We start from the raw sequence: 15,418 nt of genomic DNA on the forward strand, positions 1-15,418 counted from the left end.
TTCTATATTGTGTTCCACACTTAAGTGCATTGCAACCTATATACTGAAATGCAGCCACCTCTGGAGTGGAAGGCAACAGACGTTTAAGAGAGCACAGTAACACCACATAATTGTTGGGGACAGGCAGTGAAGAGGTGTAGGGCCTTGCTTTGCTCAGACAGTAGTTATAATTGATTTGTATTGCTGTGGTGCCTAGCCATGGCCGGGTACAGGCATGGAGCAGGACCCCATCATGCCAGGGGCTGTACAAATACAGAACAGAAAGGCAGACTCTGCTCCCTGATGTGCGTGGAGGTGGGGTGGTCTTAGGCTCATAGACTTTTAGGCCAGAAGGGACCACCATGGTCATCTAGTTAGACCCCCTGGCAGGCCACAGCCCCTCCCCCACCGCCTGCCATGGGGATCCGGCCATTAGCCCATGCACCCCACTAGCCTAGCACCGCCTAGGCTGAGATCCCAAGCACAGACCCTGGGCCTGGCTCAGCACCCAGCTCCTGCTAGGAGGGTCCGGCCAGTCCTGATACCCACAATGCAAGAGGACAGTGGCTCCTGGCCCCCCCAGGGGAAGAGGTGGAAGAGAGGGTGGGTCGCTCATGCGCACACACCTCCCCCTTCCCCACCCTCCAAGCCATGGGGCGGGGCGGGAACAGAGCCATGACATCACCCTCCTTAAGCCGGGCAACCAGGCTTGATGCGGAAGGCCCGCCCCCCGACGCCGCGCCCCATTGGTCGGCTGTCAAACCTGTCGCCCCGCCTCTCCCGCGGCCCCCTTCGGTTTCCGCCTGTCACTCGGGCCCAAGGGAGGCGTCGATTGGCTGCGCGGGGCCCCGCCCCTTGCGCGGCTCCCGAGGGCTGGTTTGGTTGCGCAGGGTGGGTGGTTGCGGGGACGCAGCGTCGAGTGTGACTGAGCCGGAGCAGCGTCCCCCGCCCGGCGGCCCCGCCCCGCCCGGCCCGGCCATGGAGTCCTACGACATCATCGCCAACCAGCCCGTGGTCATCGACAACGTGAGCCCGGCGCGGGGGGGCCCGGCCCGGCCCGTGGGGCGGGGGGGCTGTTGGGGGTGGAGCGGGGGGGTCGCTGGGGCGCGGGGGCTCGTAGCGTGTTTGAACGGCCCGCCCCCGCCCCCGCCCCCGCCCCGCGCGCTGTGGGACTCGCGGGCGCCCGGGGCTGCGCTGGAAGGGGCGGGGGGGGGGGGTTCACCAGCTCTGGCTGCAGCCCGAAGCCCCCGGTGTTAATGAATCTCCTGTCGCTGTGACGTTTCCGCCACTCTCCGGCCTGCCCCGCAGCACGTTGGTGCCCCCCTCTCGCGTACAGCGCCTTGCACCGAAAGGCCTCGCTGTGTCAGCCCCAGACCCCAGAGCAAAACGCCTCCTGCCCTACAGGCTCGCCAAGGCCTCGATGCCGAGGACCACTTCGCAGGAGGCCCCACGGCTTCCCCCAGGCCGCGCCCGCGCTTGCTTCTCAAAATACCCCATTGCACCTCTCTCTAGGAGACCTACAGCCGGGGCGCCAGGGCTTTCTGCCCATGCTGCTCCCCCTGGCACCCCTAAGCATCCAGCCTCTGGTGGTGGGGGGGTCCTTTGCTCTGTGGCAGTGTAACACCCTTCTCCCTGTGCTGTCAGGCCTTGGGGCATTTCTTCTCGCTGCTGAAGAGTTGATTAAGCTGAGCTAACTTTTCCGTTCCCTTCTCTCGCTTCTGTGTGGCTGGTGCCTTGACTTAGAACCATCCTCGCTTTTTGAATGGGCTCTGCCCTCCTGTTGCTAGCAGCTCTTTGCTGTGTGTGGCTCTGCACGTGACCTCTTCCAGAGCTGCCCCGGGTGAGAGTCGTGGAATTTGGCTAGAAAAATCCAGCCAGACTTTCGAAGCAGCAATCGCTGATGTGTCCCTGCTTCTGAGTCTGGGGCCCAGCGGATCTGCTGCTCTGGAGACCCAGCTGCACGCTGCTTTAGAGAAGCTTTCATTCGATCTTCTCCCTCTGTGGATCCAAAGGGTCTGGGTTACAATGCATCGGGTGTTTAGATCCAGCCAAGCCTTACTCTAAAGCGTCTAATATGGCCTTCTATAACACCTGGGGGGGCTACAAGACAGGGTGGTAAACTTATCTGTGTCTGTCCCCAGACATCTCCATGTCAGCTGGGTGGGGTGAAGATCTCCTTGCCCTGTAGCGTACCACATGCAGGGCCGGTTCCAGACCCCAGCGCGCCAAGCGCGTGCTTGGGGTGGCATGCCGCGGGGGGCGCTCTGCCTGTCGCCGGGAGGGCGGCAGGCGGCTCCGGTGGACCTCCTGCAGACGTGCCTGCGGAGGGTTTGCTGGTCCCGCGGCTCCGGTGGAGCATCCGCAGGCATGCCTGCGGGAGGTCCACCGGAGCCGCAGAACCAGCGGACCCTCTGCAGGAGGTCCACCGGAGCCGCAGGACCGGCGACCGCCAGAGCGCCCCCCGCGGCGTGCCGCCATGCTTGGGGCGACGAAATTCCTAGAGCTGCCCCTGACCACATGCCTGCTTTCTCCTTTGCATGTGACAGCAGGGACACAGAGCAGGCTAATTCTGGCTGATTTGCTTTGGAAGTGTGGCTGTCCGTCCGTGTGTTCCTGTGCACAGAAGGTGTCAGACAGCTGAATTTGCACTGTGCCTGTGTAAGGGTGTGGCTGGGGAAGAGTTCCTGCTTGCTCATGCTGTGAATTGTTTGTAATGGGGCAAGGAGAAGCTGGCGAGCCAGAGATGGATTTTGGAGCCATTCCTGGAAGGTTGGCAGGAGAGAAGTGGCCTCTGGTGACTGTGCCCCTCCCTGGTAGCTGCTGCCTGCTGGGTTTACAGTGGGGTTTTGCAGCGGCTGCTGCTGAGAAGAGGCAACATTCAGCTTAACCTCCTCATTCAAAGGGAGTTTCAGCATAGGCTTGGCTTGAGTGCTGTGGGGTCTGTCTTCCTCCAGTGGGTGCAGCCAGCCCCGGGTCTGCAGCTGCAGAAAACCTCTGTCTTTAGCCAGCTCCACTGGTGGGACCCCCTCAGTGGGGCAAGGATGGTCTTTGCTTGTTTACTCCTTCATGTAACACAAGAACTAGGGGTCACCAGTGAAATTAACAGGCAGCAGGTTTAAAACAAACAAAAGGAAGCATTTCACACAGTGCACAGTCAACCTGTGGAACTCCTTGCCAGAGGACGTTGTGAAGGCCAAGACTATAACTGGGTTCAGGAAAGAGCTAGATAAGTTCATGGGTGACAGGCTATTAGCAGGATGGGTAGGGGCACAACCCCAGGCTCTGGGTGTTCCTAGGCTTCTGGCTACCAGAAGCTGGGAATGGGCAACAGGAGATGGATCACTTGCTGATTACCTGTTCTGTTCATTCCCTCTGCAGCATCTAGCACCGGCCACTTTCAGCAGAGAGGATACTGGGCTAGATGGACCATGGGTCTGACCCAGTCTGGCCGGTCTTATGTTCTTGTGACTCGGAGGGTTCTTCTACTGGCTCCGCCACTGATTCCACGTGACCTTGGGTGTGTTGCTTCCCCTCTCAGTGCCTCAGTTTCCCCATTTGGGAAGTGAGAATAGTGACTGACCCGCCTGCTGGGAAAGCGCGTTGCTGGAGTGGCTGGCACTGCAGAGGGAAAGGAATGCTGCCAGGCCCGTGAGTGGGGCTGTGGCCCATCGGGACTTATGGCTCTTCTTGTGGAAATTTCCACTACACGCGTCTGACGAAGTGGGTATTCACCCACGAAAGCTCATGCTCCAATACGTCTGTTAGTCTATAAGATGCCGCAGGACTGTCGCTTTTTACAGCTCCAGACTAACACGCCTACCCCTCGGATACTTGGCTCTTCTTGTGGTCGCTGACAGTGTGAGCCAGGGGACAGATGGGTTGGGGGGTGGCCCAGCTCAGGGACAGAATGGGGGAAGGGAGCGGCTCGGCCCGGGGACAGACTTGGGACGACTGAGCCCGAGAGTATCTGTTTAGCTTGTAGGTTTTAAATAAGTGTTTGGATCAGCCGGAGGGCTGGGTCTCATGGGCCATATCTGCCTCCTCCTCCCAGTCCTGGCTGGGGGTCTCTGCTTGTCCTCCTCACTCGTTCCCGTGACAGCAGGGCTGCCAGTGGCACCTGTATCCTGTAGGCACAAGGTGTGGGGCAGAATGAGAGCCCCACCAAGACTACAGCCTGCCCTGCACCTCGTGCCTGCAAGCACAGGTGTCATCAGCCCTGCAGCAGCGCAGGGAGCCAGCCCCGCTGTCACAGACCCAATCACTCACTCCTGTGACTGGGGCTGCACCAGCAGCTCCCCCGCGGCCAGGGGCTCCCCCTCCCCCTCCTCTCAGTCCTGGCTGGGGGTCTGCTCGATTATGTGAACCCCTTTCTTGTGTGAGCTACCCAGGGCACAAGGCAGGGATACGGCTAATGCTGAGCTGTGGCGCACGGGGTTTCGGGTGGATGGACGGTGTGGGCTGGAGGTTACCGGTGAAGGAAAACACATAATGCAGCTCTAGTTTCTAGCCCCTTACACTGGCTTCTCTGGGACTCTCTAGCCTCAGTTTGGTTTTCCCAGCGACTCAGTGAAGTGCCCCGTGCAAAGGGGGTGTTGGACTGGGTCCCCCCAGTGCTGGGGGCCCAGCTTCCAGGGAGGCAGCAGCTTGCTGTGCGGTGCCAGGGGACAAGGTGTGGGGGACAAGGTGTGGGGTGTCCTCAGGGGAGTTTCCCCTGGTGGGCATGGCCAGGCTCCCTCCCGCTGTGAGCAGGGGGTAGTGAGGTACCTTGGGGAGCCCTGAGAAGTGTCACAAGGGGTGACCCAGGGGCTGCGGGATCCTGCTGTGGTCCCTTAGCCATGGAAGTGAAACTGACTAGGAGCAGTAAAGAAACTGAGGAGTCGCCTTTCCTCATCTCAGGCTATGGCTACACTTGCACTTCCAAGCGCTAAGTGTAGTCAAAGCGCCAGCGCTGGGAGAGAGCTCTCCCAGCGCTGTCCGTACTCCACCTCCCTGTGGGGAATAACATACAGCGCTGGGAGCCGCGCTCCCAGCGCTGGGGCTTTGACCACACTGGCGCTTTGCAGCGCTGGAGAGGGTGTGTTTTCACACCCTGCTGCAGCGCTGCAAATTTGCAGGTGTAGCCATGGCCTCAGCTGAGCGAAGTGCCCAAAGCAGACTGCCAGGCTGGAGAAACATTGTTAGCTTCAGCTTTAACAAGCGAGCAGAGGGGCTGCTGGGCCCCTCAGATCTCTGATGTGTTCATCCTCTCACGCTTGGGGCAGGGCCGGGCTGTTCTCCGGCTGAGACCCAGGGGGAATAAAGGACTTGCTCAGGGACATGCAGGGAGCCTGACCCCTGGGCCGGCCGTACTCTGGGTGTCCCCGTTCAGAGTCTTGGGACCCATGTTGGCTGAGCTGGGTGCGTGGAAAGGGGTTGATGAACAGCTGTTTGTGCTTCCCCCAGGGTTCCGGGGTTGTCAAGGCTGGCTTTGCTGGTGACCAGATCCCGAAATACTGCTTCCCGAACTAGTGAGTATCTCCACCCGGCCGGGGGTTTTGCTGTCAGCGTCTGGTCATTATCCCAGCGCTAGGCGAGTGATCCGCAGCGGGGTCACCCCACAGACTCCAGCCAAGTCAGCGGGAGCAGCATCGGGCCCTAAAAGGTGGGGGGTGGGGCGTCCTAGCCCCTCTGTCGAGAGCTGAGTGGAGATCTCCGAGGGCGGCCGTGTCTGCAGAGCCACGGCCATGCCCGCAGCTGGGCTCTCAGCGCTTCCCCCGACGCCTTTGCCTCTCTGCCGCCCAGCGCAGGGCTGTGTCAGAAAGAGCTGGTGTGTTACAGCATGGCGCCTCCGCAGGCTCCTGAGCTGGGCCTGCTGGGATCCAGGACCAGGCTGGGTCAGATTGAGGCCCCTGTGAACGGAGCCACCTGCTGCCCTGCCCTCGGCTGCCTGGCCCAGAACTCCGTGTGCCACGCCCTGCCAGCAGGGGCGCTGTGCCCAGACCTGGGGTGTGGCACGAGAGGGGCATGCAGTGCCCCCAGGATGTGTCTGCGGGGGCGGCGCTGGAGCAGAGGCAGTATGTGTTAGGCTCTCCTTGTCCATGGGCAATGGACCCCAGGACCCTGGCACTGGAGGCTTGGCAGCATCCTCTGAAGCTGCCCTGCGGTTGTCCGGCCCCTCCTCCCCTCCGGGAGCCTGACACGTCTCACGCACCAAGCCTGAGTCTGCCCCCCACACCCCATTGCAGCTAAATGCTGAAAACCTCCCTTGCCAGGCTCTGCTCCCATGGAGGGGGCTAGCTGCCCTGGGACCGAGGGCTGTGGCAGTCTCTGCACAGCTCTGGCCTTGTTCTGCCCCCCAGGGCCCGGCTGGGGCAGGGTCACAGCTCCCCCAGAAGGGGTGGCTCACGAGGGCTGGGCTGGCCTCAAGGATGCCTGTGAGCCGCTGTCATCCCTGAGATGCTGAACCTGCTCTGTGCCCCCTCCCCGTCTGACACTGGCGAGTGATTAACGCCAGCTAGCTCCTCCTAGGCCAGGGCTTGTCTGTTTCACCCCTTCCCCTGCCCCCCGAGTTGGGGGTGGGGTCTGTCGGCTCCTTGCGAGGCCCATTTCCTCCCCTTGGGGCGGGTGAGCTGCAGCCCCACTAACTGGTTCTCTCTCTCTCTCGCCAGTGTGGGGCGCCCAAAGCACGTCCGGGTCATGGCGGGGGCGCTGGAGGGGGATCTCTTCATTGGTCCCAAAGCAGAGGTAATGGTGCAGCCCAGCCCCCTCCGGCCACTTAGGAGTCTCAGCCCCCTCTTTCCCCCCCTGCTTCAGGCACAGGTTGAACAGGCAGGGGGCAGATCTCCAGCTGCAGGGCAGGAGTTGGCAGCTGCTGGGGTTAAAGGTTCCCAGTTCCCCAAGCACATGCAGCAGTCTACAGTGGCCAGGTGCATTGTGGGAGCTGTGCAGAAAGTGTCCCCCATTGGGCTCCCCCTGGGCAGCCTGCCTTCACCCGCAGCCTGCGCCCGGGGGTGCTGCCAGTCCTGGAGAGTGGCTCTAGTGGGTTTGCCTCCCAGGACACCCACACCCTGCCTCGCCACGGGAGTGGGGTGGTGGCTCAGCATCAGTGCTAGCCTCAGGTCAGCACTAGGGGGTGCTGTGCTGCCAGGAGTGGGTGAGAGGTTCAGTGGGGCGCTCTCCCTTCAGGGCTGGCCCCGACACCCCAGGGCGGCACTAGGGGGCGCTGTGCTGCTGGGGGGCAGGCGAGGGGCTCAGTCGCATGCTCTTCCCTCAGTCAGGGCTGGCCCCGACACCCCAGGACGGAACTAGGGGGTGCTGTGCTGCTGGGGGGCAGGCGAGGGGCTCAGTGGGGCGCTCTCCCCTCAGTCAGGGCTGGCCCCGACACCCCAGGGTGGCACTAGGGGGCGCTGTGCTGCCGGGGAGGCCTCTCTGCCTTGGCATCCCGCTCCAGGTGTGTCGTGACCCGGGTCCGCTCGCTCCCTCTGCCGGCAGGAGCACCGGGGCCTGCTGTCCATCCGCTACCCCATGGAGCACGGCATCGTCCGGGACTGGAACGACATGGAGCGGATCTGGCAGTACGTGTACTCCAAAGACCAGCTGCAGACCTTCTCCGAAGAGGTAATGGGCTGGGGGGGCGGGGGGGTGGCCGGATCCCTGGGGGGGGTCTCCCCCATCATGTGTCTTGCTGCCAGCCAGGACTGAGTTTCTGGGACGGACACAGCTGCTGCGCCTGTGTCTGGGCTGAGGCTAGACATGAGACCTGGGGACTGTCCCCAGGACCTGAGCTGAACACTGGTGCGGACGTGGGGCCATCCGCTGCCTGCACAATCCCCTTAGTGAGGGCCTGGGGCTGGGCTCCCCGCCCCGGAGCGAGCATGGCCCCGTTGGCACCAGGCCTAGCTCCCCTGCTGTGCTCTCTCCTGAGCTGTCCTTTGCCCGTCAATGGCCAGGGGCTACCTAGTGCAATGGGGGTGGCGACTTGGACACCTGGGCTGAGACCCCCCCAGCTCGTGTCACCCAGGCCCTGAGTGACTGTGGGGAGGTGAATTCAGCCGCCTGTCTCGGCTGCGTTTGAGCTGGCAACTTGCAGGAGAGAGGCTCCGGCCCCCCAGCTGGCCTGGGCTCAGCTCTGCCAGGCGGGTCCCCAGCTGCACCTGGTCCCAGGCTCTGGGCCACTGGCACCTCTTGCCCAGGCCTGTCCACGAGGCGCTTCCCTGGGCCGCAGCCTTCAGCCCACGAGCCAGGGGTGGGGGTGGCTGTGGACCAAGCCACCGGCCTGGGGCGTGGCTCCCCTCCCATGCCACTGGAGCCCCCATCTCTGCTAACTGGGTGTCCTGCCCCCCAGCACCCAGTTCTCCTGACGGAAGCCCCCCTAAACCCCTGCAAGAACCGTGAGAAGGCGGCCGAGGTTTTCTTCGAGACCTTCAACGTTCCAGCGCTTTTCATCTCCATGCAGGCCGTCCTCAGCCTGTGAGTACCGGGCACCGCCCCCTGCAGCGCTGGGGAAGCCCTCGGGAACACACCGGGGCGCTCTCCCCTCACAGGCAGCGCAGTGATGCGGGGCGCTGGGTGGCAGGGAGCAGGGCGTGTGCCCTGTTGGGTGGTTTGGAATCAGCCCCGGATTGCTTGTGATCGGCCCAGAACCCGCAGCGTCTTTCGCCCCAGTGTCCTGGGACCAACCCTCTGCCACGGCTCCTGAAGGTCCTGCCTGGAACGCATTGCTGGGTGCTGTTCAGTACTTGCTCCGTCACCCCCCAGAGGTGGCTGCCTCTTGGTGGGGGGATGCAGCCTTTTCCCGCCAGGCGTGTGCTGTCTTGGTGCGCTCAGGCCGGAAGGACCAATCTGCCGTAATCACCGTGCTGGGCGCTTTCCAAAGCGCCGACGGGGCCGAGCTCACGGGCTCTTGGTGTCTCTCTCTGCTCCAGCTACGCCACGGGCCGCACGACGGGGGTGGTGCTGGATGCGGGGGATGGCGTCACGCACGCGGTGCCCATCTATGAGGGCTTCGCCATGCCGCACTCCATCATGCGGGTGGACGTGGCCGGGCGGGACGTCTCGCGCTACCTCCGCCTGCTGCTGCGCAAGGAGGGCTACGACTTCCACACCTCGGCCGAGTTCGAGGTGGTCAAGATGATAAAGGAGGTACGGGGGGAGCTGCCCTGGGGCTGGGGGCTCACTGCAGGATCCCCCTGGGTCAGGGCCGGGGATGCGCCGCTGTCTGGCACTGGAGCTCTGCCCTGCCCTGCTGGGGGACCTGGGGCAAGACCCTGCTGGTCTGTGACATGGAGGCTGGGGTTCATGCCGGCTCAGGCTCTCAGCCTCATGGCTGGGGCGGGGGGTGGGGCAGGGGTAAGTCCTGGCCTGGCCGCTCACCTGCTCTCCCCCGGCACAGCGGGCCTGCTACCTGTCCATTAACCCCCAGAAGGACGAGGCACTGGAGACGGAGAAGGTGCTCTACAGCCTGCCGGACGGGAGCACGCTGGAGGTAAGTGTCGGGGTGGGGGCAGATCTCCGTGCTCTGGTGGCTCAGGGCGCTGGCTGGCCAGGTGCAACCCGTGCCCGGTTTTGTGGATTGTGCGCGGGGGCTGCGGGAGCCGGGCCTGGCTAGGTGGCGCGGTCTCCCAGGCACATGGCGTGCCGTGTCTCAGGGACCAGAGCTTCTCCCTGAGGGCTGTGGCTCCGTGTGATGCTGCACCTAGGATCCTGGGGCAGCTTGGGGGGCTGCTTCCCCCAAGGCAGAGACGTAGGAGCCGGTGAGCCCCCTGGAGTTGCAGCCACGTCCCCTTGGGGCCCCGTTACCCTGCCGTGTGGGGCTAATGTTGCTCTCTGGCAGGTGGGCCCGGCTCGCTTCCGAGCCCCTGAGCTGCTCTTCCAGCCGGACCTGGTGGGGGACGAGAGCGAAGGGATCCATGAGGTCCTGGCCTTTGCCATCCAGAAATCCGACATGGACCTGCGGCGGACGCTCTTCGCCAACATCGTGCTGTCCGGCGGCTCCACACTCTTCAAAGGTGCAGCCCTGAGCGACGGACTTCAGTGCCTGCCCCCTCTGGCGGGGCCCGGCCCAGGCAGCACGGTGCCCAGGGGCTGGTTACAGCCCCATGGCCTGGTCAGCCTGGTGCCTTGGCAGGGGGGCGATTCTTTCCTGACCCTCTGCCCTGACGCCTGCAGCTGAGCCTGGAGCACTGCGCCCGTCATGCATGGTCTGGCCGGGAAGTTCCCCTGCTGCAGGATTGGGGGGCACTGGGGATCCTCTCCCCGCCCACGAGGAATTTTGATGGGGAGGCCTCCCAGAGCGTCCAGCAGGGCTGACTCTTTGGCTAGGGAGAGTGCAGTCAGGAGGGTGGGTCTCCGGGGGGGGGTCTCTGATGAGCTCACAAGCTCTGCCCCATGGAGGCAGGATGTCATCAGGGCCCCCTGGGAAGCGTTCTCCCCGTGAGCTCAGGTAGCATGGTGGGAGGGCCCGGACACCCCCTGCCTTTCCCAACTGCGATGATCCCTCAGTCCCCAGGGAAGGCAAGGAACCCCTCAGCATCCAGAGGGGGAAACTGAGTAACGTGCTCCCCGGGTCAGGACCTAGCTCTGCCCACTAGAGGGTGCACTCACCTCAGCCTGGGACTCCCTGAGCTTGTGCCCGAGACTGGCTATGCAATGGTCTGGCCGTGCTGCTCCTCCCGTAGTGCCTGGCGCTCGTGGGTGGAATCAGTCAGGGCCGCTTACCCCACTGAGGGTCTCTGCACACCGGGGTGGGAGCTGGGCTCTCATAAAGTGCTGGGCAGTCGGTGCGGAAAGCGGGTGGCCCGGCTGGCTCCTTGGGACGGCCTAGTTGTGACCGCTGAGCAGAGCGCCCAGTGCCCCTCCCAGGCGGGCACACAGCTCAGCCCATGGGGGAGGGGAGCCCCTCCTGCCCCCAGACCTGGCCTGTGTTCCCAACTGGGAGCTGCAGCCCTGGGGCGAGGCTGAGAACGGGGTAATTCCCTGTGGGAGGCAGCAGGGAGTGTAACACTCGCCACCCCCACCCCCGCAGCTGCCCCAGGAGGCCAGGTTGGTGCCTGAAACCATAGGCTGCCATGTCGCGCCCCCAGGGGCCACAGGGTGGCACCCTAGCACCTGGCTTTCCAGCTGGTGCACAGGGACCCCTGTGGGGTGGGGGCAGGTTGGGGGCTCTCTGGTTAACCTCCGTGTTCCCCCTTCAGGGTTTGGGGACCGGCTGCTCAGCGAGGTGAAGAAACTCGCCCCAAAGGATGTCAAGATTAAGGTGAGGATTGGCGATGCCCAGGGACGCCCACAGTACCCTTCCCCTGCTGCTCAGCCCGGCCCGGCCCTGGGATCCCCTCACCCCTGCCCAACTCCTCCTGCAGTGATTCCCCTGGCACCGCTGCCTCCCCCGGGGCACGAAGCTACGGTCTGTGCAGGTCCAACCCCCTACCTGCTCCATAGCCTGGCACCCTCCTGCCCCCCCGGGCACAGCTCCCTGCACAGCCCCGAGTGACTGAAGCCTCCTGGGCCATGCTTGGATCAGTCCCCTCCCAGATCCGGGGGCAGCGCGGCCGCCTGGGGCTCCAGGGAATCGCCCCGTGAACAGGGTGGGCCCAAGGATGGGGTGCCCTGGTGGGGCTGCGTGATGGGGGGTGCAGGGCAGTCCCATCAGCCGGGTGCTGAGCCCCATTCCAGGGGGGGCGGGAGGGGCTGTTACCGGCCGGGCTCCGGGCTGACCCTCTGCTTCCTTCCAGATCTCTGCCCCGCAGGAGCGACTGTACTCCACGTGGATCGGGTGAGTGCCCGCTCCAGGGCCTGGGTGTCTGCTCTGGGACCCGCCCTGCCCGCCAGGCCTGGCTTCCCGGTGCCTCTAGATCTGCGGGGGGGGGCCCTCTGCGTGGCCCAGGGACCAGGAGGAGCCCTGACTGGTGGGGAAGGAGCCGTGCTGGGCCAGGACAGACTTGCTCTGTTCAAAGGGAGGGAGGGGGGCAGGCCCCTCCACCCCCTGCAGGTCGGGGGGCTGGCTGGGCACTGGGCCTTGTCCCCGCAGGGCTGTGTGCGGGGGCAGGCGCCTCCAGCCCCAGGTGACTCTGGCTCTCCCCTGCAGCGGCTCCATCCTGGCCTCACTGGACACCTTCAAGAAGATGTGGGTGTCGAAGAAGGAGTACGAGGAGGACGGGGCACGGGCCATCCACCGCAAGACGTTCTAGGTGCGGGGCCAGCGGGTGCAGCTGGTGGTTGGGGGAACTCGGCCAGGGCATGCCCTTATGTTACCCCTTTCCAATCCAGGGCTGCTAGCACCAGCCCTCCCCTGGGACCTCGCCCTCCCCGCATCAGCTTCTGGCCTCCCTAGGGGGGCAGGGCAGCCTCCTCACTCCCGCCCCCCCCCGTCAGCTGGACCCCTCCGAGCTGCTCGTCTGTGCGCACACGGCCCCCAGGCCCGGCCTTGATCCCTGCTGCCCCGGCCGTGCCTTGCACCTGTGGGGATGGGCAGGGCCACTCGGCTCTGCGCAGGCAGCCTCAGCCCTCGACCTCCTGCTGCCCTCAGAGCCCCTGGGGCCCCAGCCTGCTTAACGATCCTTGGGAGCCCGGCAAGGGGATCTGGGGACAGCGACCCTAGGGGAGCTGGGCTTCGGCCTGAGGGTAGATGGGGCTCCAAGGGGCTTCTAGTCCCAGGCAAGATCCTGGATCCTGCCCTAGGAGAGCCCACCTGGGGCGCATAGATCCAGCGCCCACTGCCAGGCCCCAATGGCTGCCCTCAGCCCTTGCTGCTCAGGAGGGGTGGGAGCCCCCAGAGGCCTGAAGCAAAGCCCTGGTGGCATCAGGCTCCCCCCCTGTTCAGGGCTGTGCTGGGGCCAAGCTCCTTCCAATGGGGGGGCCCTGAGCAGCTGGCTCTGCCCTTGCTCCTGGCGCAGATTGGCTGCGGAGGTGAGCTGGGGTCCGGCTGGCTCTGGCCCAGGCAGGGGTGTGGCTGTCCCCCAGTCACAGCCCCTAGCTCACCGCCCAGAGAGCAGCCGCCTCGTGGTGCTACACTAACCCCCTGCGTTGGCCACACCCCAGCCTTCTGTAGCCATGGTCCCTGGCCCTGTGCCTGGAGGGGGTCCCTGGAACCCCGGGGGCAGGGCAGTGGTGTGCCTGGCCCTGTGGGGCTAGTACCTGGGTGCTCAGGGGCCTGTGGGTAGGGCTGTACCAACCCTGGATTGGAAAGGGGTGAACCCCTGAACTTGTTTTTAAAGGGCAGCAACTCAATGACCTGCCCCAGAGCGAGGCGAGGGGCCAGCGGGCGCCTGGAGGGGCAGAGCTCAGCTCTCTAGCCCTGGGCTAGCAGCCTGTGTCTGTATCTCGGCTTCTCCCTTACCCCCCTGCCGGAGCCCCGGACCCCGACGCCCACGCAGTGGCAGTCAAAGCAACTAGCGGCCCCCCGCCCAAGCCTGGCTGCATTGTACAAAACTGAACACAGTTGCCTGTATTTTTTTTTGTAAATTCATTATAGTAATAATTATAAATTAACCCCTTGTGTCCTGTGTCTCTGTCCTGGAGCCCCTCCCCCACCTGAGCTCAGCATGGGACCCCGGGGTGGGGCGGGAGTAACAGGAGCTGGTTTGGCTGGAGATGGGTCTTGCTCATAGGCTCCAGGGGAGCCCTGGGGGTCTGTGGTTCTGGGGCCCAGCTGTGCCTGGCCCAGAGCAGAGCCTTACACCAGCCCCTCTGCAGGCTGGCCAGGGCCTTAACCCTCCCACCCCCCTTTGCCTTGGCAGCAGGTAGGCTGGGGCTGTGCCTGGGGCGGGGTGTGTGTGTGTGCACACAAAATGTCCCCATTGACACTCCCCCTGGGATGCACAGAGTTGCCACAGGAGGGGAACCTCGTCTTGGGTTGCTGAGCCAAGCTCGGGGCGGGGGTGAAGGTCTCTGGGGTCCAAGCAGCTGCTGCCCATGTGGGTCCCCAAAGCTCTGTGGTGAGTGGCTGCTGCTTGCATGGCCCTGGGCTCTGTGCTCAGCTGAGTGGGGGCAGCAGTTGCAGTTTCCCTCCCACACACACTCCATTGACCCTAAATGATCTTGCCCCAGGTCTCCCCCTGCCCAGGCCTTTGCTGGCTGCACCTAGTACCCTGTCATGGGCAGAGCCAGCCAGGGGGCCAGTGCTGCTGCCCATGGAACCAGCTTCTCCCAGGGCCTGGGCCCCCCACCAGTAGGAGTCTCAGTCTGGGCTAGGAGCTGGGCCCAGCCAGCACCCTCCCCCTGAGCTGCCTGGGCCAAAGCCCAGAGTCCTGGTGACAGCCCAGCCAGGCCCTGCCCTCCTGCAGCACTCCACAGGTGCTGGGCTGTGTGGAGGGGGACAGGAGCTGCTGGTTGCCCTGTTGTACCAGCCCTGCGGAGTGGCCCAGGACACAGGCAGCTCGTGCTGCCCTAGCCAAACAGCCATGTACCTGGCCAGAGCCAGCAGAACCTGCTCTGTGCCCACAAAGATGCCACTGGGGATAGCAATGCAGCTGGCTGGGGGGAGTGCAGTGCCCCCATGTGGAGAAGGGCTGCATGTGCCCTGCGGCCCCCAAGCCATGTTCTAGGGAGCCCCTGAGGGAAACACCCCAGGTTCCTCTCACTCACCTAGCCAAAACTCAGGTGCACAAGGGGGAGCTGGGGCTCTGTACTCAGGACCCCAGCCCCCCCGTGCCCCACTAGCCCTGCAGGAGGCAGATGGCCTTTAATGGCCCCAGCACAGCTCATGTGGCTACGTCCCTCTGCACAGGTGCTGCTTGGTCCCTCCCATCCCCCTCAGAAGCAGGAAGCTGCTAAAGGAGCACTTAAAGACAAACTAAATGGATTCTTTGCTTCAGTCTTGACAGCTGAGGATGTTAGGGAGATTCCCAAACCTGAGCCATCCTTTGTAGGTGACAAATCAGAGAAATTGTCTCAGATTGAGGTGTCACTAGAGGTGGTTTTGGAATTAATTGATAAACTTAACAGTAACAAGTCACCAGAACCAGATGGCATTAGCCCAAGAGTTCTGAAAGAACTCAAATGTGAAATTGCCAAACTATTAGCTAGGGTTTGTAACCTGTCCTTTAAATCAGCTTCTGTACCCCATGACTGGAAGATAGCTAACGTAACACCAATATTTAAAAAGGACTCTGGAGGTGATCCCGGCAATTACAGACCGGTAAGTCTAAGGTTGAAACAATAGTAAAGAATAAAATTATCAGACACATAGAAGAACAAATTGTTGGGCAAAAGTCAACATGGTTTCTGTAAAGGGAAATCGTGTCTTACTAATCTATTAGAGTTCTTTGAAGGGGTCAACAAATGTGGACAAGGGGATCCAATGACCAAAGGCTCTTATGCAAATTAAGTTGCCATTGGATAAAAGGGAAGGTCCTTTCATGGATTGAGAACTGGTTAAGACAGGGAACAAAGGGTAGGAATAAATGGTAAATTCTCAGAATGGGGAGGGGTAACTAGTGGTGTCCCCAAGGGTCAGTCCTAGGAC

At 63.2% G+C, this 15,418-nt stretch overlaps 1 protein-coding gene across 3 annotated transcripts; it reads left to right on the forward strand.

Moving 5' to 3' along the window:
- Nucleotides 1–804: 804 nt before the first annotated feature.
- Nucleotides 805–13,415, forward strand: ACTR1B (actin related protein 1B). 3 transcript variants are annotated; one of them, XM_039524918.1, is made up of 12 exons: nt 848–1,005; nt 5,422–5,486; nt 6,627–6,702; nt 7,450–7,575; nt 8,303–8,427; nt 8,883–9,099; nt 9,350–9,442; nt 9,791–9,965; nt 11,151–11,212; nt 11,688–11,728; nt 12,041–12,143; nt 13,170–13,415. In XM_039524918.1, exons 1-11 carry the CDS (start codon nt 958–960, stop codon nt 12,141–12,143), a joined length of 1,131 nt encoding a protein of 376 aa, XP_039380852.1. In that variant the 5' UTR covers nt 848–957; the 3' UTR covers nt 13,170–13,415. The 3 variants fall into 3 exon arrangements, with proteins under 3 accessions (XP_039380854.1, XP_039380852.1, XP_039380853.1); XM_039524920.1 differs by having other exon boundaries at nt 805–1,005; nt 12,041–13,177; XM_039524919.1 differs by lacking the exon at nt 848–1,005 and adding an exon at nt 1,548–1,819 and having other exon boundaries at nt 12,041–13,177.
- The last annotated feature ends 2,003 nt before the right edge of the window (nt 13,416–15,418 follow it).

Source organism: Mauremys reevesii, linkage group 2 (genome assembly GCF_016161935.1).
Source record: "Mauremys reevesii isolate NIE-2019 linkage group 2, ASM1616193v1, whole genome shotgun sequence".
Taxonomy (NCBI): domain Eukaryota; kingdom Metazoa; phylum Chordata; order Testudines; family Geoemydidae; genus Mauremys; species Mauremys reevesii.